Source organism: Hyla sarda, chromosome 1 (genome assembly GCF_029499605.1).
Source record: "Hyla sarda isolate aHylSar1 chromosome 1, aHylSar1.hap1, whole genome shotgun sequence".
NCBI classification, from domain to species: Eukaryota; Metazoa; Chordata; class Amphibia; order Anura; family Hylidae; genus Hyla; species Hyla sarda.
Genome location: NC_079189.1, coordinates 528,534,162 through 528,547,372, shown reverse-complemented (window position 1 = coordinate 528,547,372; position 13,211 = coordinate 528,534,162). Strand labels below are relative to the sequence as shown.

The following is a 13,211-nucleotide window of genomic DNA, read 5'->3' as shown; positions in this document are numbered from 1 at the left end:
TGGAGCAGCAGGAATGGGGAAGGTGACTTGGTGGATGAAAAAACCATGCAGACAGTCTGGCTAATTGGCATAGGGTCCGTGGACACACTGAAAGTGGCTTAACGGCCCTTATCCTTGATAGCAGCAGGCCTGTGGAGAGGGACCTGGGAAAGTAGAGAACCCTGCGAACCACTACGGGGTGCATTGTGAAAGGCCCATTGAGCAACATGGGGTTCCTTCGCTCATAACTACACCTCGGCAGTGGGTTACCTGAACTTTTGCCAAGGTGTGGGTAGTGTATGATAGGTGACCCGACGTAGTAGTAAACTATGCAGACCGCCACCTGGTTGACTGGTATAGGGTTCCAGAATGCAGAGCCACTTCTGCGAACCCTCCCACCGAAAGTGGGGTACTGGAGTGCGGCCGTCAGACCCGTGTACCTGCAGGGGACCCTCTTCCAGATTTCTCAGCCATGCAGGCAGCAGCGCAGGGATGGGAGACAGACTGGGTCAGAAACAGTCTGGCTGAATGAGTACACCTCCAGGTGCTGGCGAAAAAGGAACAACCGTCATATCGCCGATCACTATGTCCCCTTTGTCACAGGTGGGACAACGGGAACGCCTAGGAGCTATGGATGATATCCTTGCCACCCTGGGAGATCGAGGGAGGCTGAGGGGCCATGGATGGTATCCCTGGGAGATCAGGGGAGGCTAAGGAGCCATGGTTGGTATCCCTTTCACCCTGTATAGTGTCCATAGAACACGTCAGGGCACTTCTTCAGACACGGCGCACTGGTAGTGGGGTACTGGAACTCGGGATGCAGAGACATCAGGCATGTGAGAAATGACAGGCGGCGGAGGAACCACGCAGACCACTGTCTGGCTTACTGGTATGGGTCCATAGTATGCAACAGATCACTCCGTCGGACACCTTGCACTGGCCGAGGTGTACCGAAATGTCAACCGCAGATGCGGCATATATGAGATCGGTGACCTGAGGAGGAGGGAATCATAGTGTATGCACACGCTAAGACCCCTCCCCTGATGGATGACCGTTGAAGGAAGAACCCTGAAAAGGCCCTAGGTGTCCGCCAGGAACGCAAAAGTCCTGTAAGGGCACCGGACCGGAGCTGTGCCCATAAAGGGAGGGTCTAGGACCGGCCATGGGCACAGTAGACATGGCATGGTACTCAGCGGAAGGGGAAACTAGGCACGGAATGTAACCCTGAAATCTCCAGGGACCGCATAACGGCCAGCTTCTGCGGTTCGCATATGCTCCCTCACAGACCAGCTACTGCAGTTCACATATGCTCCCTCACAGAGTGAAAAAAAAACATTGTGCCGATAGCGCTATCTGGAAAAAAAATAAAGGCGTATCCCATATACAGTCCCAGAAAAGGACCCAGCAGATATTAATCTGATAAAAACAGATATTATGGGCAAAAAACTAATAGCTATGAGCTGCCATTGAGGGAGCCACAAAAAACACAATACAAAAAAAAAAAAAAAAAACTGGTGCCAGAAAGTTACAGATTTGTAAATTACTTCTATGTAAAAATCTTAACCCTTCAGGTACTTATCAGCTGCTGTATACTACAGATATACTACAGAGAAATTTGTGAAGTTCTTTCCAGTCTGACCACAGTGCTCTCTGCTAACACCTCTGTCCGTGTCAGGAACGGTCCAGAGCAGGAGAGGTTTTCTATGGGGATATGATTCTAATCTGGACAGTTCTTGACACGGACAGAGATGTCAGCAGAGAGCACTGTTGTCAGACTGGAAAGAACTTCACAAATTTCTCCGTAGTATACAGCAGCTGATAAGTACTTGAAGGCTTCAGATTTTGAAATAGAAGTCATTTACAAATTTGTTTAACTTTATGGCAGCAGTTGATTTGAAAACATTTGTTTTCCACCTTTTTCCACTGGAGTTCCCCTTTAACAGCCGCTAGAGCAGTGGTTCTCAACCTTTTTTGCCCGAGTACCCCTTGACAGCCCATTCCCATTCGGAAGGATCCGTAGGCTGCAATAAGCACCACTGGCACCACCTCTGTGCGGGTGCCTAAACAGTAAATCGAGCACCCCGGCAAGTCGCTGCACAGCTGCACTAAGCCAGCAGCTGAGTACAGCCAGCGGTGACTGTGAGCGCAGGGAGCCGCAAACTAATCAGGATCGGTGATGCAGCGCTCTGTATGAGCGCTTGCCGCTCCGAGCCCGGGGCGGGGGGGGGGGTTGGGTGGAGTGAGGTTGACAGCGGTGCCCGACTAGAGTGGCTGCTGCTGAGCTGGAGGAGAACATGGCCCTGAACCACGGAGTCAGATGAGGGAGACAGCCTCTGACATTCCTGGTAGTGTGAACAACTACTGCAATGCCCTAAGCCCGGAGAGCTCACTGCGGGAGGAGAGGCGGAACTAAGCTCCGTTCATGAGAGACGCAGAAAGGTGCTGGGCTTTTCCTGTCCGGTGCTCCCAAGACAATGCCGACAGTGGGGGGAAGAGAGTCCTTCCTCAGCTGGTCTCCAGATTCCCGTGCCGAGCACGGAGAGAAGGGGGGCAAGAGCTACCTGCCGCCATTATAGGTCCTGCTGGCCAGCAAGCGCCGGAGGAGATCCGACCAGCTGAAGTAAAGAAAATCAGCGGCTGCAGAAAGTACAGGGAGCCGCTGCAAAAGCCAGCATCTGCCCTGAGACAGAAACGGCTGCCGTAACTGTGAGTCCACAGGTCGTTGGGCTGATGTCTTCATATACTCACCTGCGGTCTTCTTATACTCACCCAGACGGCTTTAAACAGCTTATGGCCATGCTGCATCATACCAGGCTAAGATAGCAGGGCGAGAAGGGGCAGTGGGGGACCCGGACCCAGGGTACAACCTCCATGCGCTGGCTATTGGCGAAAAGGGGTTAACAGTACATACTCTATGTCTGTGCCCCTTTGTCGCATATGGGGGAAAAGGTAGCGCCATGCTCCTTAACCCCCACCTGAAAATGAGAAACTAAAGGGAGGAAAAAAAGCTAACTAAACAGCCCTTACAAGAAAATAATTTAAAAAAAAAAGACCAGGTCTGAAGAGCACCCAGATCTGTGTCTTGCCTCCTACTAACACTAGCTAAAACTGATTACCTCACTTCCAGTGGGCGGGTATATCCTGTCAGGGAGGAGCCGACTTTTTTTTCCTAGTGTCAGCACCTCGTGGCAAGAGCATCAAGAGCATATACCCATGGTCTCTGTGTCCCCCAATGAAGAGTGACCAAGAAATTACACCTTTCTAGAAGATGATCTCACAGAATTACTGCACAGTATATCTAAAGGCTTTGTTCCCACCTGCATATGGGGTTCTGCACGGGAGTCTTTGTCATAGATTTCATAACATTTGAGAAGAACAACACAGCATGCAGTTCTCTGCTTTCCCCATAGGAAGAATATGGGATTAAATTCCTTGAACAAGGAAGACGCTGTTGTATTCTTTGATTGCTTACGATCAAAGGACCAGAAGAGGTGGGCTCTACTGGAGTGCTCAGGGGAGCAGTTTCCTCTGCCTAACATGGTAACATAGCTTGTAAAGTTGAAAAAAAAAAAAAATAAGACTCCAATGAGTTCAAACTAGAAACCTACTGTGTTGATCCAGAGGAAGGAAAAACAAACAATCAAACCATGAGGTTGATGCCAATTGCGCCATGACAGAGGAAAAATTTATTTCCCAACTAAGCTATAATATTATATTCTGCCTGATGAAGCTGCGCATGCACAGCAAAACGCGTTGCATTATTATTAATTAAACCTGTTGGATATTGCCTTCCTTCTGAGTCCTGTGTCCTGTTCAGTGCCACCGATCCTGGCAAAATGAAGCTTTGTCTCTATACTATTGAACACAAATCCAGGAAGGCTGTAGACTGACCCCTGTCTAACTACACACCTTTACCATTGTTGTGTATGTTGGTGCAGAACCCTTTTCGGTAAGTGGTATTGAATCCCCCAATATCCTATACCCCTACCATCTACATTTCATTTATTATCTTTGTCACCTCCTCTGCACCCTCTCCAGTTCAGCCATGCCCTTCTTATATACAGGTGCCCAATATTGGACACAATACTCCATATGTAGTCTGACTAAGGATTTATACAGAGGCAAAACCATGTTCCTGACTTATACCTAAGCAACTCAGGGAACACCTCACATTCTTTCCTTTCTCTCTGTCCAGGAGAAGTGGGCGAGGGATTTGGCCTCTCTTTCAGATGAACAGTGGGATATACTGTGCTAGAAAACTCTCCACCCCCCTTCTGTCTATCGGTAAAGTGCAGCATCTGTCTCAGTTTCATTTGCTCCACCGGGTAAATAACATTCAGTCTCTAACATTGGAAGGGGCTTCAAACTGATTCTTGCTTTTCTCGTATGCTCATATTTTGGGAATGCTTGGAGTTGGAATACTATTGGACAAGTGTGTTGGATCTTATTAAAGCAGTGTTTGCTGCATTTCTGTCCACATCTTCTAAATATTGTCTCCAGCATTGTCTCCTGGGGATCCTTGATTATCTGAATTTGGATGATTATACCATACTAGGGATCCAATGTATCTTTGTAAAACTTTTGCTTCTTACTGGACAAACCCCACCTCTCTCAGATTAGCAGAATTTAAATTTAGGATAAATGTGGTCATTATGGTAGAAAGTAGAGTTTATTTGAAAAAGAAGTGTCTCAAAAAATGTTGACTTCTTTGGGGTCAGTAGCAGGTTACATAGTGCTATACTTTAACAACTTTTTTACGGTGATCCACTACACCGCCTATGGTTTGACACCTTGTTTATGTACAGTATATTGTGTCATCGCTGCGATATGTTCGATATGTTGGATTACTGTATGGGCTAGGCATAGGTTATGTGTGTACTCTTGCATACTCGTTTTATATTTGTCTTGTATTTTGTTATGCACCAGCTTGATATGTCTTCTGTACCACTGCACGCCAACTATTCAAGTGTGTTCATTTAATTCATTTGGAACCACACAAACATTTCTTTTAGGGCTTCATGTTTATCATTTTGTTTATTGTTATCCTTCTAAACAAAGAACAATGTTATTGTGACATTTTTTTAAAGGAAATCTGTCACCAGTGTCACCTGCACTAACCTGTCGGTAACGACAGATAGTGCAGGTGACACTGATGACACCGGTACTCACCTTGTCCCGTTCTATGGCAGGAATCTTCGGTAATCTCCTCCTTCGGCTTGGGTCATGGGCGGAGCTTACTGAAGTCACCGCTGCTGTTCTCTCACAGCGGGACACAGCAGAAAGCAGCAGCGGTTGCCCCCAATCTCCACCCATGCCCCAAGCAGGGTTCCTGAAGCGGAGCTAACGGAGGAGATTACCGAAGGTCCCCGCCACGGAACAGTACAAGGTGAGTACCGTTGTCATCAGTGCCACCTGCACTGATCTGTCGGTATGGACAGGTTAGTGCAGGTGACACTGGTGACAGATTTCCTTTAATAAAAATTGATTACAAAAATTATCTGATAAAAAAAACACTGTACCTGTAACTAATGTGTCTCCATAAAGTGCTTTAAACTCATCAAATTTGCTTCCATCCACAACCCGAGCAATAACCTATAAAACATTAAAAGCAAGGAATATTTCTATATGGTCAATAACAGTGAAATACATTTGTGAGAAGATAAAATGCAAAAGTTCCTTAATCGCCATTGCTACAAGACAGTCATCTACAACATTGTTACTGTTCCTTGAGGGAATTTTACCCCTCCCCCCCCCCCCCCCCAAAAAAAAAAATGTTTTCAAAATACCACTAAAAATCTATTTTTTCTATATTCCTTCTTTCCCAGTCAGCATTCTTAAACAAACATATGTCACAGAAAAGTGATTATTATTATGGCCACAGTGCAAACAATTCTTCCCAACATGAGATTTTTCCTAAGAACTGCAGCCTACTATATGACAGGGTCTGCCCAGAAATGCGCTTTAAGGGTGCGTTCACAAGCTGATAACTAGCAGCGGGTTTCCCGCTGCAAGAAATCTACTTGCGAGTTACCCTACCATTCATTTCTATGGGTCTGCGGATAGTCTGCAATAGTGGTAGATTTGCAGACTGCAAGCGGACCCGTTCAAATGAATGGTAGTGTAATTTGCAGCGGATTACCTGCTGCTAGTTACCAGCCAGTGAAATTACCCTTATGGTACGTTCACACGGGTGGGTCTACAGTGAGTTTTTCACTGGGGTCTGCAGCAGATTTTCTGTGGCTCAAACTTACAGCAGGGAACTCATTGTAAATTCAACTGTGCCAATGTACCCTTAGGGTAGTAACACACATTGCCGATATGCGGCAGATTTTCTGCAGCAGAAAATGTGCCAAAGGCCAAAATGGATCAAAAAGGGAAGTATAACTACTTCCTTGACATTGCCCATTCAAGTTACATCGACGGTTGGCACATTTCCTCCTGCAGAAAATCTGCAGTGTTTCTGCAACGTGCTTTCCTATCCTCCGGGTAGGTTCACATGTGTCTATTTTGCTGCATATTTTGCTGAAGGTTTTCTGCTTCTGATTTTCCTACCCACTAAACTTGCACTCCATTTAATGCTGTGGGTATGAATAATATAGCTACTATTGTACTGTCTTCTTAAGTCCTATAGAATTAAAGTCACATATCTCTGACTATCACTTCATTTAACTAGGGGGGACATAGGACTCTCATTGCTGTAATCATGATCCTGCAGATAGGTAAAGAGTGTCCTTCATGGGAAAACCCTGAGGAAGCCACACACTGTGGTAATACATGTAGAAAACCTCGCAGGACCCATCCCAACCAACTCCTAAAACGCTATGGATGATTCATATTCCTATCCTATATCATAGTGCTTCTTGACTTTTTTGCACTTTATGTCTGCAGTGTATCTAACCCATGATAAAGGTGCTGCCTAGGATTAGAAATAAAGTAAGGGACTAATGTGTTTTTTTTTTTAGGTATAGAAACAACACTATAAAAAAAAATCTATTCTCAGAAATACATGACTGAGCAAGGTGAGCAGGGAACAGAAAGGAATTAACCACAGATTATAAAAGGAAATTGTAGTCCAAAGCCATTGTGTATCCTAGACCCGTAGTCCAGCTTGCATATTATTACCGATTACTGAGAGGTTCCCCCTTTTCTACAAGAGTGTAATTAATAATGTCAGGAAAGAAAATGAAGTCTGCACGGTAAGGGAAATGTTTTCCTGCAGGTTATGCATACTCTAACAAAAGTACTAATGAGGAGATGTGAAGAAAACGTACTGACGCTTTGAAAGCCCGGCAATAGCCATTCTCCGTGTTATTGAGGCAGCCAATTCTAAATGGCGCAATGGGACGTCAAGTCATTTTTGTTTGTTTGCGCCTTAATTTCAAACATTTTTATATTAGTCTTGGCCTGTTGAGATTGCAATTGAAAAGCAGCTGGATATTTTCACACTTAGTTAGAAGCGCTGAAGTAGTTGGGATGGTGTAAGGCATACAAATGCACTGACCGGTTCAGTCACATAACATCAAAGGTTTATTAACCAAGGGAAAACTCTTAATCCTATAATACATTAGCATGTAAATATTGTGTTGTCGGCTCTGAACAGTCATTTTATGTTAGGATCCCCCAGTGATAAGCTTATCCCAAGTTGTCCTGCTTTAGGCCCCCCCAGCATTCAGGTGTAATCTGTGGGGAATCAGGTAGAAAGTGTTTTATTCTCCTTCAGCGTCACCACAGAAAATTAGGGATTACATGGAGCCCTTGGAACTGAATGGACTGTCATTTTAAAGGGACAGATGTGCTGGGTCCTCCAGAGAAACAGATCCTCTTTGTACAAAGGTTCTAAATGAGCCTCGCCCAACCAACCCACCATTATAGTGGTATTCCTATCCCAAAACTCCATGTCATATCCATAAATGTCTGATAGATGGAGACCCCCTCCCGCCAAAAAATCCATCTGGGATGCTAAAAACAGGCAAATGGACCCTAGCACTGCGGCTTGACAGGATAGGACGGTGAGCACTATCTTTCAGGTGGACCTGCACTTCTCAGGCAATATTAAAACAAAGGAGTCACTAAATGCTCACTGTCATTTCAATCAACTTCCCTCTATGTGAAAGTCTATGTGATTTCAAATATATTTGTAAATCCCTTCATTTACCAAAAAATGACTCTTTACCCCAGCCTCCGCTCCCTCCCCCCAAAAAAGTCTTGACAACTAGATGTTTCACTGTCTAAAAGGTAAACCAAAGATTCCCTATGATTCTTACCACCTATAAAGGTTTGGATAGCTATAGAGTTGAGTGCTGTCCTGTGATTGGCCAGACTAGGGAAAAGAAATCCAGAAAATAGCTGTGCACCAAGGAGGAGACTGTCAGGAGCTTAATGTAGTGAAGGTCCTAAAATCACCCTGTCACCACTCTAAAGTGTTAAGGTAACAGAACAATGTAGCTTTTTAAAACTCTATTAAAAGTACAGGTATGCTTTAAGTGTTATTACCTCTCGGACGTCAAAATTCTTCTTTAAATTGTCACCCACAATCCCGTACAGTTCATCTGCTGGAAACAGTGGATCTTCAGGCTTTTCAACAGTTACCTAAATTAAATGAATTAGAGCAGCACAATAAAAAATAAATAAAAAAAAAACATTAAATTGAATAAATTTATCTTCAGCATGAAAGTGAATTCATACACACTAAATAATTGCTACAGATTTCTGTGCAAATTCCATACAGAAAATCCACAGCAATTTGAATACAACTCAGGGAGATGGGGTTTTCCAAAACCTGATCCACATGTATCAGGAAAAAGCTACATGAGGGCATACTACAGACTGTCTGATCCCCAGCACGTCCATTATGTTGCAGATTTTCAATATGGATACCATTTGTAATTAACAGGCTTAATTTGGCAACTAATACACAGGAGGATTTTATTGTGGCTTTGCTGTGAGTCAGTGAAGAGAAAAGAAAAGTGTGTGACTTTGATCTCATAGAAAAAACAAAAACCTCAAGTAATAGGATGTTAGGTCTTTATTGCTTTTCATAAACCCGAATTACAGGAAATTTCAAGAAAATACAATTTAACATATGAATAGAAGAGATTAATGGAGATTTGTAACTTACATCAAGATTCTTTTTATAGTTTAGGCCTCTCACTGCTTTCCGAGCCAAGTGAAGAGCGTGGTTGTCATCTACTGCGTAGTGATCAGTCACACCAGATTTTCTATTTTAAAATAATAATAACAATAATAATAATATTAATAAGCTAAAAATGGGGGTCATTTCTAACATGGAGGACCCCTAGTGGACAAATACACTGCTCAAAAAAATAAAGGGAACACTTAAACAACACAATGTAACTCCAAGTCAATGACACTTCTGTGAAATCACACTGTCCACTCAGGAAGCAACACTGATTGACAATCAATTTCACATGCTGTTGTGCAAATGGAACAGACAACCGGTGGAAATTATAGGCAATTAGCAAGACATCCCCAATAAAGGAGTGGTTCTGCAGGTGATGACCACAGACCACTTATCAGTTCCTATCCTTCCTGGCTAATGTTTTGGTCACTTTTGAATGCTGGCGGTGCTTTCACTCTAGTGGTAACATGAGATTGAGGCTACAACCCACACAAGTGGCTCAGGTAGTGCAACTCATGCAGGATGGCACATCAATGCGAGCTGTGGCAAGAAGGTTTGCTGTGTCTGTCAGTGTAGTATCCAGAGAATGGAGGCGCTACCAGGAGACAGGCCAGTACATCAGGAGATGTTGAGGAGGCCATAGGAGGGCAACTACCCAGCAGCAGGACCGCTACCTCCGGTTTGTGCAAGGAGGAGCACTGGCAGAGCCCTGCAGAATGACCTCCAGCAGGCCACAAATGTGCATGTGTCCACTCAAATGGTCAGAAACAGACTTCATGAGGGTGGTATGAGGGCCCGACGTCCACAGGTGGGGGTTGTGCTTACATCCCCACACCGTGCAGGATGTTTGGCATTTGCCAGAGAACATCGAGATTGGGAAATTTGCCACTGGTGCCCTGTGCTCTTCACAGATGAAAGCAGGTTCACACTGAGCATGTGACAGATGTGACAGTCTGTGGACGCCATGGAGAACATTCTGCTGCCTGCGCCATCCTCCAGCATGACCGGTTTAGCGGTGGGTCAGTAATGGTGTGGGGTGGCATTTCTTTGGGGGGCCGCACAGCCCTCCATGTGCTTGCCAGAGGTAGACTGACTGCCATTAGGTACAGAGATGAGATCCCCAGACCCCTTGTGAGACCATATGCTGGTGCGGTTGGCTCTGGGTTCCTCCTAATGCAAGACAATGCTAGACCTCATGTGCCTGGAGTGTGTCAGCAGTTCCTGCATTGATGCTATGGACTGGCCTGCCCGTTCCCCAGACCTGAATCCGATTGAGCACATCATGTCTCGCTCCATCCACCAATGCCACGTTGCACCACAGACTGTCCAGGAGTTGGCGGATGCTTTAGTCCAGGTCTGGGAGGACATCCCTCAGGAGACCATCCGCCAACTCATCAGGAGCATGCCCAGGCATTGTAGGGAGGTCATACGGGTACGTGGAGGCCACACACAACTGAGCCTCATTTTGACTTGTTTTAACCCCTTCCCGCAGAATGTCATATATAAACGCCGGGTTGTGCAGTGCGTTCGCGCATCCCGGCGTTTATAAATGACATGCAGTTAACCCGGCGATGCGCAGCATCGCACGGGTTAACTGGCAGAAGTCCCGCTGTTTCCAGCAGGGGACAACTTCTGCTTCACCCCCAGGACCATCAATTGATGGTCCTGGTCAGCGATCACTGTGATTGGTCCCTGTGGACCAATCACAGTGATCTGGGGTGAAAGTTCAGATCCCCCGCACTGCCCGCCCCTGGAAGTCGGGCAGAACGGGGGACGAAGGCTGCAGGGGCTCGCGGGGACCTGCGGCATTCGGGGGGAACACGTGGGGACCGGCGGACTTACCTGATCCAGCGGCGGGACCGAGGAGCAGCGCGGGACCGGCCACGTGGACGAGCAGCGACGGGTAAGTATGTGGTCCTCAGAGGCAGCAGTGAAGATCTTCACTGCTGCTTCTAGGAGTCTGAAAACTACAACTCCCAGCATGCCTAGACAGCCTTTGGCTGTCTGGGCATGCTGGGAGTTGTAGTTTTGCAACATCTGGAGGGCCTCAGTTTGGAGACCATTGTATAATGGTCTCCAATCTGTGCTCTTCCAGCTGTTGCAAAACTACAACTCCCAGCATGCACTGACTGTCCAGGCATGCTGGGAGTTTTAGTTCAGCAACATCTGTCCCTTCAGATGTTGCCGAACTACAACTTCCAGCATGCCCTTCAGCTGTCTGGGCATGCTGGGAGTTGTAGTTTTGCAACAGCTGGAGACACACTGGTTGGGAAACATTGTTTTTAACTCAGTGTTTCCTAACCTGTGTGCCTCCAGCTGTTGCAAAACTATAACTCCCAGCATGCACTAAAAGACCATGCATGCTGGGAGTTGTAGTTTTGCAACATCTGGAGGGCCCCAGTTTGGAGACCATTGTATAATGGTCTCCAATCTGTGCTCTTCCAGCTGTTGCAAAACTACAACTCCCAGTATGCACTGACTGTCCAGGCATGCTGGGAGTTTTAGTTCAGCAACATCTGGCCCTTCAGATGTTGCCGAACTACAACTCCCAGCATGCCCTTCAGCTGTCTGGGCATGCTGGGAGTTGTAGTTTTGCAACAACTGGAGACACACTGGTTGGGAAACATTGTCTGTTTCTAACTCAGTGTTCCCTAACCTGTGTGCCTCCAGCTGTTGCAAAACTATGACTCCCAGCATGCACTAACAGACCATGCACGCTGGGAGTTGTGGTTTTGCAACAGCTGATGCAAGCCCCCCCCCCCCCCCCGCCACCCCCGTGAATGTACAGGGTACATTCACATGGGCGAGGCTTTTACAGTGGGTTTCTCGCATCTTGAGATGCAGCAAATTTTGCGCTGGGAAACTCGCTGTAATCCCCCGCCCATGTGACTGTACCCTAAAAACACTACACTACACTAACACAAAATAAAACAAAAAGTTAAAAACACTACATATACACATACCCTTACACAGCCCCCCTCCCCCAATAAGAACGTCCGGTACACCACTGTTTCCAAAGCAGAGCCCCCAGCTGTTGAAAAACAACAACTCCCAGTATTGTCGGACAGCCGTTGACTGTCCAGGCATGCTGGGAGTTTTGCAACAGCTGGAGGCACCCTGTTTGGGAATCACTGGCGTAGAATACCCCTATGTCCACCCCTATGCAAATCCCAAATTTAGGCCTCAAATGCACATGGCGCTCTCACTTTGGAGCCCTGTCGTATTTCAGGGCAACAGTTTAGGGTCACATATGGGGTATCGCTGTACTCGGGAGAAATTGCGTTACAAGGTTTGGGGGGCTTTTTCTTCTTTAACCCTTCATGAAAAGGAAATGTTGGGGTCTACACCAGAATGTTAGTGTAAAAATTTTTTATTTTTTACACTAACATGCTGATGTTGCCCTATACTTTACATTTTCACAAGAGGTAAAAGGGAAAAAAAAGCCCCCCAAAATTTGTAACGCAATTTCTCCCGACTACAGAGATACCCCATATGTGAGCGCAAAGTGCTCTGGGGGCGCACAACAAGGCCCAGAAGGGAGAGCGCACCATGTACATTTGAGGTGATTTGCACAGGGGTGGCTGATTGTTACAGCGGTTTTGACAAACGCAAAAAAAACAAAACCCCACATGTGACCCCATTTCGGAAACGACACCCCTCACGGAATGTAATGAGGGGTGCAGTGAGAATTTACCCCCCACAGGTGTCTGACGGATCTTTGGAACAGTGGTCCATGAAAATGAAAACTTGTACAGCCCACTGTTCCAAAGATCTGTCAGACACCAGTGGGGGGCAAATGCTCACTGTACCCCTTGTTACGTTCCTCAAGGTGTCTAGTTTCCAAAATGGTATGCCATGTGTGTTTTTTTTGCTGTTCTGGCACCTTAGGGGCTTCCTAAATGCGACATGCTCCCCGAGCAAAATTTGCTCTCAAAAAGCCAAATCTGACTCCTTCTCTTCTGAGCATTGTAGTTCGCCCATAGTGCACTTCAGGTCAACTTATGGGGTACCTCCATACTCAGAAGAGATGGGGTTACAAATTTTGGGGGGTATTTTCTGCTATTAACCCTTGCAAAAAGGTGAAATTAGGGGG

General features: G+C 46.1%; 1 protein-coding gene across 2 annotated transcripts in view; it reads right to left on the bottom strand.

Annotated features, from left to right (window-relative positions):
• MCCC2 (methylcrotonyl-CoA carboxylase subunit 2) overlaps positions 1 to 13,211 on the bottom strand; it is a 91,773-nt gene that overhangs the window by 27,944 nt on the left and 50,618 nt on the right. For both annotated transcript variants that reach the window (XM_056539721.1, XM_056539712.1), the window contains exons 9-11: positions 9,098 to 9,197; positions 8,473 to 8,568; positions 5,499 to 5,571 (exon numbers count right to left, since the gene is read on the bottom strand). In XM_056539721.1, the coding sequence (XP_056395696.1) occupies positions 5,499 to 5,571; positions 8,473 to 8,568; positions 9,098 to 9,197 (269 nt within the window). The remainder of the gene's footprint in view (positions 1 to 5,498; positions 5,572 to 8,472; positions 8,569 to 9,097; positions 9,198 to 13,211) is intronic.